Source organism: Hemicordylus capensis, chromosome 2 (assembly GCF_027244095.1).
Source record: "Hemicordylus capensis ecotype Gifberg chromosome 2, rHemCap1.1.pri, whole genome shotgun sequence".
NCBI classification, from domain to species: domain Eukaryota; kingdom Metazoa; phylum Chordata; class Lepidosauria; order Squamata; family Cordylidae; genus Hemicordylus; species Hemicordylus capensis.
Window position 1 is genome coordinate 402,591,099 of NC_069658.1, and position 24,188 is coordinate 402,615,286.

At 42.2% G+C, this 24,188-nt stretch overlaps 1 protein-coding gene across 4 annotated transcripts in view; it reads left to right on the forward strand.

The window, feature by feature from the left end:
- The window catches only part of RPTOR (regulatory associated protein of MTOR complex 1), a 510,229-nt gene that overhangs the window by 411,837 nt on the left and 74,204 nt on the right, over window positions 1–24,188 (forward strand). For all 4 annotated transcript variants that reach the window (XM_053294863.1, XM_053294866.1, XM_053294865.1 and 1 more), the window contains exons 21-24: window positions 7,609–7,727; window positions 17,385–17,488; window positions 19,079–19,262; window positions 21,645–21,755. In XM_053294863.1, coding sequence (XP_053150838.1) covers window positions 7,609–7,727; window positions 17,385–17,488; window positions 19,079–19,262; window positions 21,645–21,755 — 518 coding nt within the window. The remainder of the gene's footprint in view (window positions 1–7,608; window positions 7,728–17,384; window positions 17,489–19,078; window positions 19,263–21,644; window positions 21,756–24,188) is intronic.

The window sequence follows — 24,188 nt, forward strand, 5'->3', positions numbered from 1 at the left end:
CATGTGAATCAGTGCTATGACCAATCCTTTCATTAAAAGAAAATTAAGGGGAAATAGCATATAGGGAAGAGAGAAGGGGAGCACACCTTTCAGTATTCATTCTAATGAGTTTAAAAGTCCTGTACAGAAATCCCCTCTGTTCTCCTCAGCTGGTGAGTGAGTGAGGAATTACAGTGGTGAATTCCATTTTTAAAAAATCAGATATATTGAAACAAGGGGGTGTGTGTGTTTCTTTCTTTTCCCCTCTGTCATGAGAGAATGTTGGTGTGTATTAGCTCAGGGTATTGCAATACTAAGAGATAAGACTCCCCCCACCTTCCTGGCCTTTCATGAACTTTAAAAGGAATCTCAAACAGTTGAGATTTCCCAGCAGTCCTTATGTAACTTTCTGCATAGAACCAAAGAGCACAGGAGGCAGAATGCTGATCAGGGAGAAGAGGGCTATGGAGAGCTCTCCTGGTGGTGCAAGCTGCCTGACGCATTGACAGCTGGCATCTTCCTGACTTTCATCATTTTTGCCTCTCTCTTTTTTTCTTGTGTCTTCCAGAGCAAATATGCCAAAAGTCAAGCTAGTTAAATGATCCCAAAGTCTGGCACAGCAAAAGCTATTGTCTGTGGCCTGCCCTCCGCCCAGCAGGGGCACGGATGCTTGGGATATCAGCCAAAGTTGAGATCTCATTAAATAGCCAGGCCCATATCAGGTACCCAGTAGTCTATTGATGGTTTTCATATTAATTCAAGAGCAAAGGAGTACATGCTAAAAGCCAATAAAGTAGCTCAGGTGCAAACTCCAGTTTGCCCAGACAGTTTTCTGTTCTTTTAAAGTGATTTTAGATCCATTATTGTTCAGTGGCAAGCTAAGGTATATTTTATCAGGGGAGGGGAGGGAGGTCACTTGGTAGTCACCAAGCTAGAGTCGAGCACTGGCTCTGCCTGGGATGGCTTGGAGTTTGCCAGTAGGGGTGTGCGTGAACCGGTTCAGCAGTCTAGTCACAGATTGCCAAACTGGTTCAAAAGCCCACCGTTCGAGCCAGTTTGGAGGAGGGGAGGGGGTTGCTTTAAGACACGGGGAAGGGGGTCCTTACCTTCCCCGCCACATCGCCTCTGCCGGTGCTGCTGTCAGATTCACTGGTGCGGGGCGGCTGTATCCCCTCTTGCTGCCCCCGTCAGCATAATACCTGAAGTGACCGGCACATGTCCATGCTTCACGCACACACATGCACGCCGACCACTTCCGGTATTATGCTGACCAGGGCAGCAAGAGGGGATACACGCACATATGCGCTGGCCACTTCCAGTATTATGTTGACTAGGGCAGCAAGAGGAGATACAGCCGCCCCGCGACAGTGATTTTGACAGCAGCACCTGCAGGGGAAACACAGCAGGGGGAGTAAGGACATCCTCCCCACACCTTAAAGCACCCCCCCCCACTCACCCTCCTGGGAGTGCATGGAACCAGTTCTGTGCACATCCCTATTTGCCAATGAGGTCACAGGGAGAAGCCCCAAAAAACCAAAGTCAAGTGGCAGTCATAGTTCTTTTTCCTCTCAAGGATTTGCCTTCTCAGGCAAACAGAGTGGATCTTGACCAGCTTCATGATGTCTGATCCTTTAGCAAATGTCCTATTTTTCTTTGAGTCTCTGTTTCTTCTCTGTTTCACATAGTTTTTAAAAAGAACATAAAACAATAAAAACAGCACCAGATAAAATAGCACTGAGCTTATGGTGATTAAAAACCCATAAGGCAGCAATCAATCAATTAAAAGGTGGTGGGTGTGAGGGACCAACTGTTTTGTTTTTTTTTAATGATGCCATTAAACCCCAAGATAATATTACAGACTCCTATAAGTTTAAGGACGCTATCATACTTTTTCCTTTACAAAGATAAATATCAGAAGTGGTCCTCACAATCTGAAGTTAGTTGAGAGTCAGCAACTACCATAAGATCAGGAGCTCTTGACTTGTCATTGTTTCATATAAATTGATTATGTGATCAGTAGCAGGGTGATTGTTTCTCATGGGTGGAATTTCCTGGTGGTTGTTTCTGGTGGGTGGAATTTTGTACAAAATTAAATAACAAAAATGACCTAAGATATTCAGCCACATGATCTTGCAGGTTATTTTAGAACTGACCAAATAAATCATATTATAAATCATATTCTTCTGAGTTCAGTTGCTGTTTGTGCCCTCAAGAACCCATGTGTTGAAAATACTGCATGTGTCATGGTGTGTGCGCGCGCGCAGGCGCGCGCAAGGGGATGATGCTTAGCTTGCTACTGGGAGTGGGTGCTCCAAAGGCATCCAGGTGCCAAAATTTCCTAGGTGCACCTCTGCAACCAGGACTAGGAGTTTCTCAGTCAGTAGTGGCACTACACCTCTGGAACTCTGTCCACAAAAGCTCGACTGGCCAGTGCTTGAAGATGGTCCTCTTTAGGATTGTTTTTTGCATACCTAAGATGAGGTGATAAGACCTGGTGCTGGAAATACTGTTTTACAGATGGGGTTGTTTATGCTATTTTTTGTGTATTGTATGCTTTTAAAATTTAAATTGATTTGGGTGAATTTGGTTAGACGTTTACATTTAGTATGGTGCTTCAAGAGCTTTGCAAGGAATTGAGATTTCAACTTAGGAAAATTCTTCATATTTCTTCATATTTGGGACACCTGAATGGGTTGGGAGTGGGAGGCATGGTTCTGCAGTGGTTCTGCAGGCAGTACTCCTGCCTCTTGGGTAGGTTCCAGATGGTGTTTCTTGGAGACTGTTGCTCTTCGAAACAAGAGCTCCGATATGGAGTTCCATAAGGCTCCATACTGTCTCCAATACTTTTTAACATGTACATGAAACCAATGGGAGAGATCATTGGGATTTGGTGCAGGGTGTTATCAGTATGTTGATGACACCGCAATCTATTTCTCCATGTCAGCTTCATCAGGAAATGGCCTAACTTCCCGAAATGCCTGCTTGGAGGCAGTAATGGGCTGGATGATGGAGAACAAACTGAGGCTCAATCCAAGGAAGAAAGAGCTTTTCATTGTGGGAGGTTAAGATGACTTATTATTATTATTATTATTATTATTATTAATTTGATTTCTATGCAGCCCTTCCAAAAATGGCTCAGGGCGGTTTACACAGAAAAATAAACAAATAAGATGGAACCCTGTCCCCAAAGGGCTCACAATATAAAAAGAAACATAAGATAGATACCAGCAACAGTCACTGGAGGTACTGTGCTGGGGGTGGATAGGGCCAGTTACTCTCCCCCTGCTAAATAAAGAGGATCAGCACATTAAAAGGTGCCTCTTTGCCAAGTTAGCAGGGGTGGTTTAGATCTGCCTGTTCTGGACAGGTTCACATTCCCCCGGAATGAGCAGGTGCATAGTCTAGGAGAACTTCTGGACCTAAACTTCGCCCTGAGGCAGTGGTCAAGAGTTCTTTCTATCCGATTCAGCTGATTTGCCAGCTACATCCATTTCTGGAGATGAACGACCTTAAAACAGTGGTGCATATGCTGGTGACATCCAGGTTTGACTACTGCAATGCGCTTTACGTTGGGCTTTGTATGTAGTTTGAAAACTGCAGTTAGTACAGAATGCAGCAGCCAGGTTGCTCTCTGGGGCTGCCCAAAGAGATAATATTGCACCCATTTTAAAAGAACTACACTGGCCGCCAGTAAGTTTCTGGGCAAAATACAAAGTGCTGGTCATTACTTATAAAGCCATTTATTTATTTGTTTGTTTATATTTCTATACTGCCTGATGTCCAAGCCTTAATGGCTTGGGTCCGAGGTATTTGAGAGAACACCTTCTTCTTCGTCAACCCCACCACCTCTCAGAATCATCTGGGGAGGCCCAGTTGTGGTTGCCACAAGCTCGGTTGGTAGCAACTCGTAATCGGGCCTTTTCTAGAGTTGCCCCAGGACTCTGGAACTTGCTTCCTAATGAAATTAAACTTTTCCCTTCTCTGAATGTTTTCAAAAAGGAACTAAAAACATACCTGTTTAGCCAGGCTTTTAGTTTATAGTTTTAAAATTTCAATTTTTAGAGTTTTTATTGTATTTTAAATTGTTTTGTTTAGGGTAATGTTTTAATGGGTTTTATATTGTGAACTGCCCAGGAACCTTTTGTATAGGGCAGTATATAAATGCACTAAATAAATAATATGTTACTGGCATAACATCAGAGAAATAACCTCTGAATCTTAACAATTGCAAGACCCAATTTAAATGTGGTGCTGGCAACAGGCAGATAATTTACCCAGGTAAACATGGGAGGAGAGCTGGTCTTGTGGGAGCAAGCATAACTTGTCCTAGCTAAGCAGGGTCTACCCTTGTTGCATTTGAATGGGAGACCACATGTGAGCACTGTAAGATATTCCCGTCAGGGGATGGAGGGGCTCTGGGAAGAGCAGAAGGTTTCAAGTTCTCTCTCTGGCTTCTCCAAGATAGGGCTGAGAGAGATTCCTGCCTGCAACCTTGGAGAAGCTGCTGCCAGTCTGTGTAGATAATACTGAGCTAGATAGACCAATGGTCTGACACAGTGTATGGCAGCTTCCTATGTTCCTATTCCTCAAAGCCACCATTCCATGTATTCATCTTGGGTACCAGCCCATATGCATGGAGCAGTAGCACACCAGCAACATTATGTGGTAAAGTTTCATTGAGGTGGGGACGGGAAACTAAATTACACAGGTCACTCCTAGAGTCATTCCAGATCATTCACAAACCTCTCCAAAGGTAATAGGGATGTGCACTCGAGCCCAACCAGGCCAGTTCGGTCCGGCACCCCCTCAAACCCCCCCCCCCCCCGTTCAGTCCGGGGGGGGGTGTCATGGACCGAACATTGTTTATGTTTATGTGTGTGTGTGTACACACCTTGTACTCCCCTCAGAGTTCCTGGAGGCAGTGGGGGGGGAGCCTGGAGGTTCCCCGCCGGCTTACTACATCACCCCCTCGCCCCATTCGGGCACTCTTTGGCTGGTTTTCGGCCTTCACCCAGTGGTCATGTTGGGGGCTGGGCGCCTGATTTAGAAGGCCGGTGAGAGGGGGAACTTCTGCGGACACACACACACACCCCACCGCCTCCAAGAACTCCCCCAAGGGGAGTACAAGGTTAAAAAATAAATAAATAAAATTTAAAAGCATTTTTGGTCTGTGAACCCCCCGAACTTCAGGGAGGGGGAGTTTGGTTTGTCCCCCAAACCGTCGAACCCCCGAACCAAAACCGTGAACTGCGGACCCCCGAACCAGTTTGCACATGCCTAAAAGGTAAGGTACAAGCTGGAATGGGCTTTTTTTTGGTCCCATCCCACCACCACCTTTCTGAAAGAATGGGAATGGGAAAGACAGGAGAGTTTAAGGCCTGGCCAAGTGACACACACATTCTGGAGGCAGAGTCCAGGTTCACCAGGGAGCATGGAAATGATAGTTTCCGTGTTTCCCAAGATGCTTTCATCATCTAGGTAAGTTTGGGGAAAGGAGGCAGAAGGGAGAGCTTGTGAAGAAAGCTCATGACAGGAAGGCCTGTAGACCCTGGCAAATCCCTTCTGGCATCATCAGAAATGTAATGGGGCCAATCTAAAATGAATTATTTTCTAGCATGCATCAAAAATCTCCCAAATTCTTTTTAACTACCTCTACCCAATATCAGGCTGTAGAGAATTCATCATACAGTATTCTGTGGCCCATATGGATGCACCACTGGCCTGCTAAAAGTAATCATGTCTGTTAATGCATATAGTAAGGACATTCAGATAAGATGGCAACCACTTGATTTTTAAAAAACAGTAAGAGCATTAAAAAGCTCAGTACTATTGTACAGGGGCAGAGCTACCGTAGTGCAAATGGGTTCAAAGAACCCAGTCCACTGCACTCAGGAGCTATGACTCATGCCCCAGCCACGCCCCATGCATCTGATGATGTGGTTTTGCTCACAAAGAGGTTTCACCGCATGGCTCCGATTTTGAGAAGCTTAACCAGCACTGGCTTTCCAGCCTGGCCAGGAACATGTGTCCCTGCCTTTTAAAGCAGGGAGAGGGTATATAAATAGTGGTGGTGGTGGTGCTATACAGTTGCACAATGTGCAGTGCATTCTGCAACCTGTCAACATTTTCCGCTAGACAAAGAACAGCCATTATTTTCTTCATGCAATGTCCTTGTGCTACATCCTTGGGCTAGTGCAACAGCATTGCACTTGCGCAACAGTGGTCTGGATGTCAGGCCAAAGCCACCCAGGGAGCTTCACACCTGCCCAAGGATTTGAACTCCGAGCTTGGATATGGGAAGCCAGTGCTCCACCCACACTGCTTCTTGGATAACCCTAGATGAATTGTAGCATGGTATCTAAAAGAAGTCTACTTCACAGTGCTGGATAGAAGAGTGGAGTGTTGTTGCATTAAAGAAATACTAGTTTTAACCAGAATACATTCTGCTGTTAAACAATTATTTGTTTAATTTGCACATTGCATTAGGAAATGAAAAATCAGAAAGTAGGTTATTTTGTAGTTTGTGTAATGCCTTTTCACCTTTTCAATCAAAAAGAAAATTGTGCTATTGGTTGTGCAACCAAAAGAAGTAGATAGAAAAGAAGATAGTCCATATGTACATAGCTCAAGATTGTTAGCTACATCCTGCTCCAGTCTTTGGACAAGAGTTCACAAACCAAACTATCAGAATCTATTTACTTGTTCGGTAAGAAATGATTTGAGGTGCAATCAAGGGAAATGTACTTTCCTGTGTGAATTGCATATGAATATTTATTTCATTGGTATTCATCATTACCTTTATTTAAACAAACAGTGTTATCAGAGCTGAAATGGCTCCACTTCCACAAATCGTGTCACAGCTACAATGCACTGTGTGTTGGTGCAGATGTGGTTGAGACAACTGCAGATGTGCTTTTATACTGTACTTTTTACAAATCTATCTGTACCTCCTGGCTCGAACCTTACTTGTGCAAATTTCCGGGACATCAGGATGAGTTCTATGTTGAGCTCTTTCTGTCAGGTCGGCACAAGGAAATTTCCATGGCTACAGCTAGATTTTGTGCAGCTGCTATAAAAATAAGAAATGTTTTAACAAAACTTTAATTGATATGATTGTATGTGTTATTCCCTCCCCCTCCCCCCCGACAATTGTACTATTGTTGCTTGTTGTATGTATGCTATGTTTGGTCTTGTACCATAAAGATATATATAAATAAATAAAAACACAATGCACTGTGTGAAACACTGTGTGGGAGGAGAGCTGGTCTTGTGGTAGCAAGCATGAACTATGACTACTACAAATATGAATATACAACAAAAGTTCCCAAAGTGATTTGCATAGATAAATAAATAAATAAGATCAGCATATAATATATGCTGCTAAAGACACATCTTTTCAGCCAAGCTTTTTAGCTATTTGGTAGTTTTAATAGGTATTTTAATTTGCTATTTTATGTGTTTTAATTGTTAAAAAATTGTTGTTTGTTTTATTGCTGTAAATCACCTGGAGACTTTGGTAGTAGGTGGTATACAAATATGTTAGTTAAATGAATAAATAAATAAAATATGACAAGCCAGAAAATGTAATTCCGATATAACATTTTTCTCCCCCACCCCCTTTGTTTCTAGGGGTTTCTTTCAACAGTGTTTATACACAGATCTGGAGAGTCCTCTTACACTTGGCTGCTGATCCCTATCCAGATGTTTCAGACTTGGCTATGAAAGTGCTCAACAGCATTGCTTACAAGGTAAACCTCTATGTGCTGTTAAGCTTGTGCAAACTGTGAGTAGATAGGTCTAAAATGTGCTCTTTTGGAGGCTTTTTGAAATAATGTTGTCAATCAGCAAAATAATGTAGAATGCCATGGAATTGGATTCTCACATAAATCTGTTTGTTTAATTGCTGCTTTTAATTTGTAGTTTACTCTAACCCAAGTGCTAAAGTCTGGGTAGTAGCAGCTAAACTAAAAAGAGAAAGTTCTGTCTTTCCCAAAGAGCTTACAATGCAGATCATGTAGGACAAAAGGGAAACGCAAAGTTTTAAAGTTGTGTGTTATATTATTTGACCGGAAGTGTCTAAGAAGTCCGTTTTTACACAATATGCGGTTACCTCTCCTAGCTCACCCTTGCTTTTGCTGAGGGCTGAAACTGAAAGGCCCTTCCACACTATCTCTGAGGAAAAATAACTCCATAAAGACCCCAGATAGATGTCCAAAAAGCTCCAGAAGAGAAGCCACATACTAGAGGCAGCTGACCAGGTAGAAGTTACTGGATTTGGATTATGCAAGGGTCTACATAGGAAACCTGATAAATAGAGCTTTGCTTGAATGTCTACTAGACAAAGTTGGCCTTATGCATTTTTGGTTATTATTTTTTTTGCAAACTCATTTAGATTATGCAAGTGAGAGTGAGACTGGATTGCAGATTGAAGCCACAACGGCTGCCCAGTGCAGGTGATCTAGTACATGTGAGTCAGCATGCAGACACTCCATCCCACTTCTCACCTTTCTTGTATGGATTGAAAGTACCACCATTATTGCTATCCTTCATTTTGCAAGGATGTTTTGTTTTGTTTTTTACCCCAGAGGCTGCCACCACTGCTATCCTAGAATTATTAGCTGAAGAAGCTTTGATAACTGGGCTGTTATCACAAGCCATTTGTGATAACAAATCTTCCACCACAAACCAAGCACTACCTAAGCACTTCTGTAGATTTGATCATCAAATATTTCTTTTTCCACTCTCACCAGATTGCTGCTAAGAGCCATTTGGACATTGTCTGTGTTATGTTCTTGGCTCAGGTCTTTTTTTATTGCTCCAACAAATTAACAGCATGAACTAGTCCAATGGGAGACAGGCTCTCTGGCTGGTGATTCATTCCAGCATGTTCGCCTCAAGTTCCTGAGCTACATTTGCCACAAGAGATGGCACTATTTTGATGCCCTGGGAGGTGTCCTATTTACACTGAATTTTCCTCTAAGACAAGACAATATTTTTTATTTTAAAATACTTATTTTAAAGTACACAACAAAACCATATCAGTTGATTGACCATGTCTCTCTTGAGTATTTTGTATCAGCATTCTTTGAGGTTCCTGAGATTCTGATGACTCTAGCAGATAAATGTCAGCATAAAGAGTAAAACAGTCCTGATTCTTGATATCCAAGATGAGTGGTGAAGGAGGGAGTCATATTTTGAACCTTACTTTTTCTCACATCACTTTTACATTTGATTGAGTTAGTGTAGATAAATCTATGGATGAACTGATGTGGATGCACAAGTACAATGCACTTCCCCTTAGTCCAGGTTTGTTTACTGCCTTCGTAGGATAGAGCACACTGTTATTCCATTTCTTGTAATAATCTTTGTTGCAACAGGGTGATTTAGCAAGCATAGGCCTGGAAGTTTCTCATATCTGCTTGGTATTAGACTCGTGAATGTTTTTTCTCTGGTGATTTTCTAATGCTCTGCTCTTTTCAAGCAATGTAATATCATAATTCTTTTATGTAGCATCTGACTATTTGAAGATTTTGGAATTAAAGTTTGTGTGTTCCTCTATGGCAGAATGAAGTTTTACAATGGATAGGATTTTCATTTGATTAGGTAGAACCTGTCTTCAAGGAGAATTCATAAATTGCTTTCTATTGGAAAGCACTCTTAGTAGGGATGTGCAGATCAATTTGGATCTGAATCTACTTGACTCGGATCTGGCTGATTTGAACAATTCGAAGAATCAAAAGAGATGATTGGATTTGAATTTGAATTGAATCTGCTAGATTCAAGTCAATTCAACCTGTTTTTTAATGTTAAAGCCGATGGGTAGAGGGAGGAGGGAGGGAGAGGATAGCCTCCTTTTATCACTTTAAAAAGACAGAAAGAGGTGCCGAGGTACCAGGACCTCTGGGCAGAGTGCAGCCGGGGGGCGGGGGAGGCAGCGACCTGGCCCATCATTCCCCAGCAGCACTCTGGCTGCTCATTTTTAAATGAAAGAGGCATGGAGGTTCCTTTGAATCACTCCCCGGCAGTGCTGCTGGCCCCGAGGAGTGGTAACTGTTGCAGAGCGTTCAACAGGGGCCAGGGGAGGCAGCAGTGACCTGATCCACCATCCTCCTGTAGCCTGCCAGCCACTGACGTGGCCTCTGAGCACATGCAGAGGCCATTTGAATGGGTAGCACGGTGTTCTTGCACAAGAGCACTGCACTATCCATGGATTAGGTCCATGGACAGCACTGTGCTCTTGTGCAAACGCACCATGCTACCCATTCAAATGGCCTCTGCGACTGCACGGAGGCCAGATTAGTGGCCGGTGGACCATGGGGGAATGGTGGGTCAGCTCACTACCTCCCCCTGCTGTGCGCTCTGCTGTAGTTACCACCCCTCAGCACCAGCAGCAACGCCAAGGAGTGGTTCAAAGGCACCTCCATGCCTCTTTCTTTTTAAAATGAGTGGCCGGTGGGCTACCCCCTTCCCCACTTCACTCTCTGCCCTTCAAAGGTAAAGTCCTGGCTCCTGGGCACTTCTTTCTGCCTTTTTAAAATGATAAAAGGAGGCTCTCCTCTCCTCCCTCCATCTCAGGCTTCAGCGTTAAAAACTGGTTGAATCGATTCAGAATCAAATCAATTCTATCTTGAATCTATTCAACCTGTTTTTAATGCTGAAACCTGGGTGGGGGTGACACCTGTTTGGGGCCAATTTGAATCATTATTTTTGATTCATGCACATCCCCAGCCCTTGGTCATTTCATGCACACTTGGTCATTTCATGCACACATTTCATGCACACTTGGATTATACAACTGCTGCTAAACAACCTATAAGACTCATCCGTGAATGATCTACCTTCCTCTGTATTGACCCTCTTTATGACTTTACCTGTGAAGTCAGAATGATATCGATTTGCCCTGCATTAAGATATTGGCAGTGTTCTCCCTGATACCTACACAGTTAGGGTAGAAACTCTTCAAGTATCTTCTATAACAGTTCACTAACAGTTCCACAAACCTTTAGAGGATTTTTAAAAATGAATTTCAGCATATAAGGACTCCTCTGTCCCTTGTGGGTTTCTTCCTGGATGCAGTCTGTCAGACCTTCTGTACTGCCTAATCCAAAATTATATGATGATCAGTGATCCTCAGTGATGATCTTAGGGTTCAGTACAACAGTGTACTGGCTACATTGCAGCATATACTCTAGTCCTTATTGAGTTCTCTAGAGAGACTATGCAGTCTTTGGTTTGTACATTTACCAAGCTACCCTTATGCCCATTTGCCATAATTATGAATGGACGGTGTTCAGGAAAATAACTGTTTTATTGTATCACCAGTTGCCATAATTCACATTTCTGTTCATTCTTTTCATATGCATAACCATATTTTTGTGGGGACTCTTGTCTTAGCTAAGTTATGAAGCCCCACTGCACTCTGCTTCTGTGCTAAAAGGGCCCTGGCAGTTGTGTTGGGGCCCATAGCAGCAGAGCAGAGACCATGTAATATCATTGCAACAAGTTTGGGATGATCCCGTTTGGGATGGTCCAACTCTGTTGGCTTAGAGTTAGCAGATATGAGAAAGAGGTAGAACTGCAGATTGGCAAATGGTAATAACACAGAAAATGTTCTTTGAGGATTTCAGCAGCTGCCAGTTGTTCACTTGCCATTCATCCTTTGTGTGTCTTAATCTCTGAGCTTTTACAACATCATATTGGCTAAATAAATCATGGAGTTTCAAATTTGGTGTACTTGTTCAGTTAGTCTTTTAACCTGGTGGTAATAATTGATGTTTTCTGCCAATGACTTTTCTTCCCACACAACAATTTCTGGACTACATCCCAGAATGCACTATGTATATCCTCCTGGTGCCATAAAGAAGATAACGGAAAATGGCTACATTTTTGGCAGGGTATTACTTGATATTGTTTGACATAATGGGAAATTCAGTAGAAACCTAAGTATTTGATACTTAACTGATGTTATCATGCAGTAAAAGGGGATGTTGCAATGACCTTCGTTATATGTCCAATTAAGTACTGTTGAAATAATGCTGAGCAGAAATCACATTGAGCTTGTGATGGTTGCTAGCACCACTGAACTGACAGGTTACCTGATCCTGTGATATTTTTGCAGTGATTGGTAACAACATGGTTAATACAGATGTTTATCACAAGTGAGTTCTGTTATACTTCTGATATAACATTGGAATTGCATCTCATCACAAATGAGATCCAAGAGTCCCCTCTTTGATTATTATATTAGAAGTTGAATGGCCTCATTCCCCACTTCTGCTGAATGTCTGAATCAGTTCCAAGATTTTCTGGTGAATCCTCAAGAGTGATCAAAGTGTCTCTCTGAACTAACATTCCTATGTGCTTGGTTGAACTTCATTGTTGCCTTAATATTAAATTCAACATCTAAGACCAAGTCTTTGCAAGGAGACTGACCTGTCACTTTTCAGAGCTATACAGCTTCCAAACCACCTGTTTCCAAGTGATTATACTAAAAAAGATAAGTTTAAACCCATGAAAATGGAATGTTAAAACCACAAAATCCTGATCTGTGATTTTATTTCAGTAACTGAATTTTACCGCCTTAACATCTTATCTCTGCCTTTTATGAGATTTAGGTTGATGTGACGATCCTGGTAAAGTTTGAATTGAGCTTTGGCTTTACATTTACAACTGAGGGCTTCTAGTGTGATAGCAATTTTGATGTGGTGGTAAAAACATCATCAGTTACTATATTTTAGCATCTTGAATACTCCAGGGTGATTCTTATAGAGATCAGGTTCAGATGAGATAGCCGCTGGCACATACGATCAGGAAAGGGACGCACTGAGAGCATTCCCATTGGGATGTCCTCTGTGGACCTCTCGACACCCTCCCAGCATGTCCCTTTATTACATGGCGGCTGGAGGGGGGGGCTCTTCTTCTGACGCCCCTGTACACATGCTTCAAATACTTGCATAAAAACATTTTGAATATGTGAATTTGATATCATTCAGGATGTAGTATGCCATGATCCTGACAGGTGCTGAAGCACTGATGAGACCAATCGTCATGGAAAAATAGAGACTTTTTTTATCACCATACCAAAATGATCATGTGATTTTACCTTGTATGTGGGTTGTTGTTGTTGTTGTTTGGAAACCAATGTGAACATGATGAGGGTGCATGGCTCCTTTGTATTTACATCAAACTAGCAGGGAGTGGTTCAATCCCATTTGTGTCTGCCTTCGCCATGGTCAAAACTGCAGTGTGCATTATGCCAACTGACATGCTAAAAAGCTATGTTAATTGTTCCTGTGTGCTTATACAGGCACTCTTCATTATTTTAAATGGGAAAAATGTTTGTTAAACTGGAAGAAGCTGGCTGCAAACTATAAATAGAATATAGATTTTTGTTCTCCTGTCTACTAGTAGCTCCAAAAAAAAATTTTTTTTTATTCCAAATGAGCAAAATTGTAAACTTCTGAAATCCAAGTGCACAACAAAGGTGTCAATAAGACCTCAATTTATTGTAAGGGAGATGCACATTGCTTTATTGTAGGGATGTGCAATAAGGCAGGGGCGGGGGATAACTCTAACTTTAGGATTAGGGAGGGTGCTCCCCCCCCCCGCTGGGGCGGCAGTGTTCCTCCTTGCCATCCCAGTACGTCACAGACCAGAAGTGGCCACTTTACATGCACACGTTGCAACCACTTCCAGTCCACGACATACTGGGGCAGCAAGGAGGTGCGCTGCCACCCTGACAGGACCGTTTTTGAGAAAAGCGTCGGTGGGGGGAACGCAGGATGGGGGTGTAAGAGCATCCTCTCCAGTCCTTAAAGTTATCACCCCCAACTTCAAACCGACCAAACCATAAAAGGCCTCCAAACCGGTTCCGTGCACATCCCTACTTCATTGTTGTCAAACAGCTTACAAACAGGAGCATCTTCACTTGTTTTAGAGATCTATTGTGTCCCGCACTAAAGATGCACAAACTCCATTCTATCTAGTCTTAACTGTATTCTTTTTGGCAATGAAGACTTGAGCTTGAATCCAGAGATCCTGCTGCACATTCATCTTATTTCTTTTTCTATGTAAACCACTTTGAGAACTTCTTTGCTGAAATGTGGTGTAAATATTTGTCATAGGAATAATAATAATTTTTATAAGACACTTCTGTACATGTAGGAGGGGTTTGCTGATTCTGCCTCCTCCTCCACAGCTTCCTGAAAAGCTGCTCTGGAGGTGTTCCAGGAGCCAGTTTTGGGTAATGGGGGTGATCAGTGACATGGTCCCTTTTCTAGCATGAGCACAAGTGCCTTTCACTCATACAGTACAACCTTTAGACTCAAGCCATTAATGGGGTGAACAACTTTGCTTTTAACTTGTTTAAAAGTCCTGTTGCTCATTTGCTTTTTGTGTTATAATTGGAAGAAGTCAAAATGACCTTTAATGCACAGTAGTTACAATTATTGAAGCAGTTTGCCGCCAGATTGTTTCCACCAGCTATTTTCTACGGGGGGCTTAAGGCTCATTTAACCTTGACAGTTAGCCCCTGTGCAACATATCCTCCATGACAGGCAATTCTGTGGATGAGCAAGCACCAAACCCTAGTTACTCTTCAGGCTCCATTACTCACTGTCTTTTGTCCTAGAAAGGATGGATATGGTAGGAATGCTATGTGAATAAACCTTCAGTTTGTTCCTTTGAAAAAGTGATTTGGAACATATTCATCAAATGGATTGTTGGCTGCTGGGACTTGAGGTTTGTCTATACCATAACAACTGGAGATAGGCTTTGACAGGATTGTTTAATATGGCTTATTCAGCATTTGTATCCTGCTCTCTAAATGATACCCTCTGTTTACACAGCTTATCCCATGACAAAATGACCATGTCGTGGCTTATCATGACAAAAAATGATCATGTCATGGCTTGTCATGACAAAAAAACAGCGGTCCCTCAGCTTTGTGGGTGTGATTTGCTTGCCAAGGATTTTTCTGCCAAGGATCACATGATCAGGAGTCGTCATCCGTCACTCTCCTGGATCATTCTTTACTATATTTTTCAGACAGGAAAAACCTATGCATTCTTCTATTGCAAATTTGTGCCAATATATAAAGAACATTTTTTTAAAAAATCCCACAAACCAGGGTCCTGATCCATAAAAGTCTTGCATGCACTCTTGCTGCCTTCCACTCCCTCTCTCCTGGGTGCTAATGAAGGCATCTGAGCTCCAACAACTCTGGCAGCCAGATGCACTCTTGATGACAGTACAGTCACCTATTCCCACCTAAGAGGCTTTGCAAACATTTTGAAATGTTTCAGAGCCTCTCAGTCAGGAAAAAGGAACTGCCAGCAGTAGTATATTTCCTGGAAAGTACAGTACATTCAACTTCTGGTTTAGATTTATTCTATTAAGGGTACATACTTATGTTTGCTTCCACCATATCAGCCCCTTTAACAGATGTAAACCTTTAGTGCAAGGCTGCTCAGCTTTAGCCTTCCAGCTGTTGTTGGACTTGTAGGCCAAGGTCTGCAGGAGGGCTGAAGTTGAGCATCCCTGCTTCTGTGGGAGATGTTCCATGCTATCTCAAGGCATCCACAGAGGGCAGTCTTTGCAGTCACCTTGGATTACTTTCATTGCAGCAATATTTCTGGCTGTTCATTAATATAAGTTTATCATAGTAATAAACTGTCTATTAGTGTCTGTATAGCTTTCAATATGCCTTGAGATAGATGCCTTATAGAAACCTATTTCAAGTGAAGAATTTGATTATTACCTTATTATTATTCATGTGTCCTGGATTTAACTCATAATTAGAATCTTTTGGGTAGCATAATGAAAGTAATTGTATTATTCTTTTTACAACCACCTTTTGACTTGTGAATATTTGGAGTGGGAGGTTTCCTACTCTAGTGTGATTTTGCTAGTTCATTAAAACTAGTCTGACCTGAATCCAGCTTATAATTATTAGAATCAGATGGAGAAAAATCTTTTCTCTAACCCTAGAAGCTAATTCGGAGATTCTGGTTTTAGAACTGATTGTTTGTCCTTAACAAAGGAAAATAAGCATTTTTTTAAAAACCCTAGCATGTATTGCCAAGCAGTTCTGAGGCCAGATATAATTATAGGAAAGGCAGCAGCTCAGCCCCAACATGTAACCTGTAATATTGGCTGTACCTGCAACAGCTTCTCTCATTGATGTGGTTGTTACTGTATCATTGCACATTCACAAATTATCCATCATTTCAGAGTGAAGTATTCATGAGGGCTTTGGTCCTTTAAAACAAACCCCAAAAACCCACAAACCACTATTCAAATATCTCTTTTGATAATCTAGGTAGGGGAATAGGGAGGAAAGAAGAAAGCCACCTCAAAAGGTTAGCTCAACAAGCTGAGTGCTGGAGAAGAGACAATGTGTGTTTTCAAGCACAACTGATCCAGTGATCTGTGTGCACCCAGCAATTGTGGGTGTAAAGTGCCAATGCAGATCCTACTTGGAACACTCTCTGCTGTTTATGCTATTTATTTCTCTAAGTTACCAAATGCCTTGTTGATAGCTCTTTACACCTTTTTTTTTTTTTTAAATGATGGCTGGGATCTTAATGGCCATCAGCTCAGTCTCTTTTGGATTTGACACACCTCTGTGAGTGAAAGTTCTGTTGCATTAGAAGCCTGGTTCTTCACACTTCTTTGCTTCTGTTTCCCTTGCTCCTCCCCTTCCCCAAGAGTTCAAGAAGCAATAAACAAAATGTATATGACCTTTGGGGAATTGATAGAGTGGCTACATTTATTTTTTTGTCTTTTGAGTCACTGTCTCCAAAGTTTTTCCCCCATACCAGCCCAGTATCTCAAGAGAGCTTGCAGTGGAGGGATTCCAGTTATAGTGACAGGAAGTAAATTTTCACCACTGCATATACTGAGATTTTCCTTTCCTTTGGGTTTTGGTTTTTCTTTCCTTTGAGGTGAGCTGCTAACTACCACTGAAGCACCATTCACACATGTTAATTTGTTTGCCTATTTACATGTTCTGGTTTCTGGGAATTTGTTGACACAATATGTTCTAGTTCTGCTCTGACATTTTGTCAAATTGATCATTTAATGAAATTAAATATGACCGTTCCAGTCGTAAAAGTAACCTCAAGTTTGCTGCTTCTCAAAGTGCCAGTGCAACATATTATTATTAACATATTATGGAGAGGAGTGTTGAATATTAATTGGGAGCTTTTTATTAACAGGCATCAGATGGGACCCTTAATGGTAGGTGTATTCTTAAGAAGTAAAATAATGCTGCAGCAATGATCAAGAGTGGTTCTTCTGTCACCTGCTGAGAGTTTCTTTCCAGTTATGAACATAGATTTTATTGCCAGTGATGAACAGAGGCTGAAATTTGTTCACCCTTTGTTGTTCAATTATTTGTTTCCTAGGCAACAGTAAATGCCCGCCCCCAGCGCATTCTTGACACCTCCTCCCTCACACAGTCTGCCCCAGCCAGTCCTACCAACAAGGGCATGCACATACATCAAGTGGGGTAAGTTGCCTATACTCTAGCTTCTGCATCACAAAGAGAGAGATGGTGATGAAGCTCTCCAGGCCTGGAAACAAGCTTCGGGTGCTTGTAATGCTTGCTTCAATAAAATGGCAAGCATTGGAAAACTCCAGCATTCTTTTCTGGCTCAGATTTAAAATCTGCACCAGAGGAGAATTCCTAGTTTGTCCACTCACCCACCTTTATCCCCCAAGCGCCTCCTCTCCCTTCTCTAAGCAAAACATTTGTGTCTGGGGCAAGTGTAGTCTCATTAGCAGTGCTCCAGCTGTGGGAAGGAGGGAACCTTGGGAAAACGATGTTACCCAATAGCCACTGAGGTCCTTCTTCATATGTCATACACAACATGCTGGACAAGGGAAGGCTGGAGGGGAGAGATCGGATCTTCCATTTCCCCACAGCCACAGGATTACTACCACCCTTGGCCCAAACAAGTACTTTTGCTTAAAAGAGTCTTGGGGAATTGTGGGTAACAGAAAAGGAGCTTTGTGGGGGTATTCACATTTGCCTCAAAAATAAGTTGAGCTATTCATTTAGCTCCACTTATTTTCAAGGCAATCTGACACAAGGCAGGACCAACTTGCCTATTTCTATACCCAGATGACTCCGTGTGTGTGTGTGTGTGTGTGTGTGTGTGATGTTTTTATGTGGATACAGTCTATAGCTAATTCTGAAGCCAACTTCCTGGAGTGGTGAGCAACAAAGTGTTTCACATGAGAGGAGTTTCAGACAAATGTCTTCCCCCGTAAAATGGACCTGGTACAATCCCAGCAGACTCCACCACCACTAAAGGACCCCTTTAAATTGGCCTTATTTCACCCTGGGGATATTCAAACCTTTTGGCCAAAGGTTAGTCAAAGGCGGAGGGGGGGATATACAAGCTTCTCCCTAACTGTGTTATGGCCATTTCACATCATAGTTTTTTCAACAGAGAGGAAGATTGATCTCTGTGCTGAAAAAGGTTTTGATATTATGCAATGTATGAAAGGTGGCAGAAGTGTATTGTTTCTCATAGGGTTACGCACATTAGGAAACAATCATATCTTCAGCTTCCTAATGCATGCATGCATGTATGTATGTATGTATGTATTTAAAAGCTGCCCTTCAGACATTACAGGATACATACATTTGATAGCACATTGATTAACCTGTATGTTGGAAATAAAAACAGGTCAAGTTTCCCTTGGGAGCTTACAATCAATAGAATGAAGACTTCTTTCATTTTCATTGAGTAGTCCTTCAGTTAAGAGTAACCTCACACTGACTGTAGATAAGGAACCTTTCTGTAAATATTGCTACACAATTCTTGCATTTGGATATAAGATACAGGGAATTCCAGGATTTTATTTCAAATTCTACTCCCACCCACCCCCCCTGCAATTTTACTGGAGCAAGGGCCAAGTGCTACTACTCTGGAAAACATTCACTGTCTAAAAACAAAACAGCTTTATCCTTGAGCAAGCAAAAAGAGGAATTTAGCTATCTTTCCTACAGAGAGCCAGCAGCTGATTTCAGCTATCCTGGTAAAAGACTATCCAGTGCTGTGTTCACCCATATTTTCTTTCCCATTAATAGAGGCTCACCACCAACCACTAGCACCAGCAGCTCCAGCTTGACCAACGATGTGACAAAGCAGCCAGTCAACAGGGACATTTCATCTGTAAGACCTGCAAATGTGGGCAATATGGGGGTGCAATACACTCCCCACTCCCACCAGTTTCCAAGGACAAGGAAAATGTTTGACAAGGGCCCAGATCAGGTAAGATCATGGTCTTCCTAAAAATCCTTGCAACGTGAAGTTTGACCCATTGCTCTCCTGTTCCTGAAGTACTCTTTCTTATGCTTTCCCCCTCCCCTATTGTTGCTGGAGCAAGTTGTTTTCCTTAAATCCTGGCAGCATCAGTTCAATAAATAATGTAATGCAGGCTGGAGAAATCTCTGGCGCCTAGGTATTTGATACTTGTGATTTGGAATTGATGTATGTCTTTTCAGCCCTGGTGTTAATAGGATTTTATTCTCTCTCCCTTCACTTCACATTTTGCAATTCTCAATGTATGCAATACTCCCCGCCCCACCCGAAAACATTGTTTCCTCATGTGAATGCTGCTAATACATCTTAATCAAGGACTGGTTCATATATTGTTTCTGTGTAAACTGATATATCATGCAATAAAACATATGATTTGGTACAGGGATCTTTCAGTTGGCCAAATCCTGCAGCTTGTATCATGATGGGAAATACTTTGTTTCTTCTTATAATATGCAAACAGCCTAATTTTCAGTAATTTGCCAGATTCAATTTTGCATAGAAGGGAAGGGAGATTTTTAACATATGCCACTTCTCTATCATAGTGGTGGAATAAGCTCCAACTACTGAAATTATCCTTTTTAATTCGACCCTTTGAAAACACAGGAGCCCTCTCCCACATAAATCTGCCAGCCCAGGTGATCACAGACTTCCTCTACCTCTCATGTAACAGAAACAGCATTTTCACTAGCCCAGCAACTGTTGGCAAACAAATACTATCCTGATCCATTTGTGGTGGTTTGAATTAATATGCTTCATGCAAGTAAAGCATGAAGTATTGAGGCACCCGAGGCAAGGCCCAAAATGTTGCCATGACCCACGCCCTTGGTGAAGGTCAGCCCCCTTTCAAAACCCGTCTCTGCAAGTGTTGAAACTGCATGGCAAACAGGGAGGAGAAAAGGCTGCTGGCAGCCTCTTCTTATCTCTCCACACTTCTTGCAAGCTTGGCAAAGAGTATGAAGAGACTTGCTCCTTCCAAAGCTTGCAAGAGTCAGATCAGTCCCAAAGAGCTGTTCCGAGCATGATGGTGGGGGCATCTTGGCACCCTGCGCGCACTCCAATAATCTGCCCCCTGAGCCGACTGCCTCACCTTACCTCATGAAAGGCCACCCCTCATTTCGATACATCAGTGCACCCCAACTACATTGCATTTTTCTCCTCATAAAATTAAGAAGGTTCAGTGGGCTGATCGTATAGTATTATTTGGCGCTTGATTAACATGTGTAGAGATGGATACAGTTGTAAAGGGTGTCTTCCTTAATGGTCAGCAGAAGAGATGGGAATAGTACCCAGATACCTGAGGCACTGAGACTGTTCTCATGAGCAGCCAAGACCAGTCTTAGGCAGCCAAGCTTGGGCTGAGGTTGAGGGCACAAAGTCCCCTGGAGGAATCCCCTTAGAATCTAGGCCATCCCCCTAGAGTGCCCATCCCCTGGGGGAATCCCCCAGTGCACCGCACTTGGTGCACGGTGCACTATGGGATACTCAGAGGCCGGGATATTGAGTCCTCTGTTGCTCTGCGCTGCCGGAGCAGTGCAGATAGTCATTTGTGCTGCTCCCGGCAGCACAGGTCCTGTGGGCGTGCGGCTTGTGCACAGCAGAGGCTAAAACCCCGCCCACCCACGTGGTTGTGTGAATAGCTCCACTATTTGTTTCATTTGAGAATAATTACTCCCATGGGAAATAGTGCAAAGACTGAGCAGTCAAGCTGGTTAAGGCTGTTTTTTAAACCTGAAAAGCCTTCTTCCTCTTTTCCCCTCTGGATGGCCTTATCACCATGTTAATTAGTATGCATAGATGATTTGCTTTTATTTGGAGGCCTTAGGCAGCTTGACTCCTCCCTCAACTAGTTTACCCAGTCTTGGCTGTGCAGCTTTTAACTGAATTCCATGCTTCCAACAGTAGGAAGAATCTTGGCTTATATTTAGTAATGCATAGTAGTATACAGAATCCCTGAATAGAATCAGAATAGAATTTCTGTATCATCTACAAATGTGGGTCACCCCTAAGATGTTCAGCCCTTTTAGTGTTATTGAAAGGATCAATATGTGTCTACTTCTTTACAAGGCACATCCACTTCTATATGATACATGAGGGCAGCATTTGATCATTATCACAATAAAACCAAAAAGGAAAGTCAAGTTTTGCTTGACTTCACAATGAATCTGGGTCAAATTCTATGCTATAATGCTTTTGTCATCTTTTTGTCCGATACCTTATTCTTGGTGATTGACATTCTGCTGTGATCTATGTGATATAAGAGGAAAGGGGAAATGTAGGTCTTGTGACTGAAGTTGATATACTTCTTCTTTTTTTTACTCTTCTCCTGGACAGACAGCTGATGATGCTGATGATACAGTGGGGCACAAAAACTTCATGTCGGCAACAATGCAGACAGGGTTTTGTGAATGGAGTGCCAAGTATTTTGCCCAGCCAGTGATGAAGGTATAGTCTGTCTTTCTTCCATAAACTTTTTTTTCCGAGTTACAGAATCATGCAAATGCACCATCCTGGAAAAACGAACCAGATACTTGTGCTCTGTCTCCTCCACCCCTAGACACCACATAGTCTCAATCAATCCTCAATCTCATTTTTTTCTCTCCATTATTATTATTATTTTCCTGTACTGGAGCTGAGCATTGATTTAAAAACAAAAAACGTTATTCCTTTCCATTCAATAATAGGCATGCAGATGCATAGATGATGTCAGGCAAATTAATAACATGTTTTCTAAATGTATATCTGTTTTGTGCTTACAGTCTGTGGAGACTTTCCAGATAATGCTGGAAAGGATAGATTGGGTAGATGTGGCTTGCCTCCACTAGAACACCTCCCAGCTTCATTCCATCAGCAGCAGAAAAATTGGAAGTGGGTGGCAAAGGGGGTGTATTTGCACCCATTGCTAAAGTAACACTGTCCCTGCCACTGCAGTATAGAGAGAATTGATTGACACCTTATGAGTGTGATGCTGCAAAAAATTTCCTCAAAATAAAGAGGGTTTGCAAGTTTGAGGCCACACTTGTCTACAGCTGCCTCTTGCTGTGAAATCGTGGTATGGGCTATGTTTGAAGGTGGCGTTGCCATCTCCCTTTCCACAGCAGCAAGGATGCCAGATCTCTCTGCTCCCAGGCTACCAGCCAAATTTCCCAGTTACCTTGTCTGGCATTTTCCCTGTAGTTCAGATATGGAACAGATCCAGTATTCTTATCTCTGTAAATCAGGACAGCTTTAAATAGTAATAGCAGAAATTCAAGCAATTTGTGCATCCATGATCTCTGTCTATACTGAGAAGAAGCAAGAAATCATATTTGACTCATTACACAGAAACAATGCAAAGAGAATATGTCAGCCATCATTGCCACTTGTTTAATACACATGAAGCCTCCCTTAGATTATGAGCACCATGAGGATAATAAACAAGCACTAGCTGAACACAAATATGAGCTGTTCCACAGTACTAAGTTTCTAATCGAGTATACACTTGACAGAGAGCTTTAGTCAATCCTGGCTCACTATCAAGTGTACCTGTGTGATGTAGTTTGTCTCATTCACACTTTTTACTTTTTGAGGTGCAAGCATTGTACCTGCTTAAAATCGCTTAAACTGTGTTATGTGGTCCTTCTAACAGAATGATTCTGGAGGTGGATAAGACCTTGAAGCAAGAGTTGCTGGAGTGCCTAGGGTAGGGCTGTATCTAGATAGGATGTTTGTCTATGACAATGCATGACAATGGGGGCGGTTTCATCTAAACCTTTTAGTCTCTATTCATGCTACACCACTGATGGACCCACCAATAGCAGGGACAGATTTCAAAATGAGGAACATTTCTGTCTCTGGTCTCTAAAAATGTAGGTTCAGAAACCATTCAGCCATGGACACTTCTTCTTTTAGCTTCCATTTCTATAAATAAAAACAGGAATAATGCCAAACTGTCTCACAGAGTCATGAATGAGAGATTGTTTATATGCTAAACAATATTATATAGAATAACAACAACAACATTGACAATAAAATTCAGCCATCCCAGGTCCTTGAGAAGGACTCGATGTCTGGATAAAACAAACCAGTCAATAACACCTGTCTGACTGTGTAAATAAATAATAATAATAATACCAAAATGATCACAGTGGTGTGGAGAGGGATGGTTTCTAAACAGCTGGTTGCATATTTGCTGCAGGGAGCTGTGTTTTCCATATCTTTCTTTGCTAATTACTACAGAGGGTTGTCTTCAAAGAAGATTTTGCTCCCTCCCATCTCTCATCTTGCTCCTGTTCATCTCCATGGTAAAGGGACAGAGCTGAATTCACTATCCTGACATTCTGCCTGATATCATAAACAGACTAATGCTGTCTCTAGGTATTACTGAACATGATAACGTTGGTATGTTTTATACATATTAACTCTTCCTTGCACACAAGCAGGCGAAGTGGGGTGACTGAAGTAGGGGGATGGGATGTTAAACACATGGTGATTGTAGGTGAGACACCCTTCCATAACCTTGGCATATAGCACAAGCAAACGTACAACATTCTTGCAACTCACATTCTGTAGCTTTGTCTGATATGAAAAACAACATTTCTTGGTGGCCTACAACAGTTAGCAAGCAGTATTTCTCTGAGCCAGGCAGTACTTGAGCTTCCTGGGAGAGCTGCCGTGATTAAGCATTCTGCCTGTCTGCTGTCCCAGAGGGACATCCACACAAACTATTTAAAACAACAACACTGTGAGAGCTTTTGCTTGCTGTGTAAGGAAGCCCCTGTATTCCAGCAGCAAGGCTAAAACTATTCATGTCTCACTATCTTCACAGCTGGGTTCTAGCTTTGTTGACACTAAACAGTGCCTCAAAGTTGTGCCTTAAGTGAAGGCTCTTTAATCCTG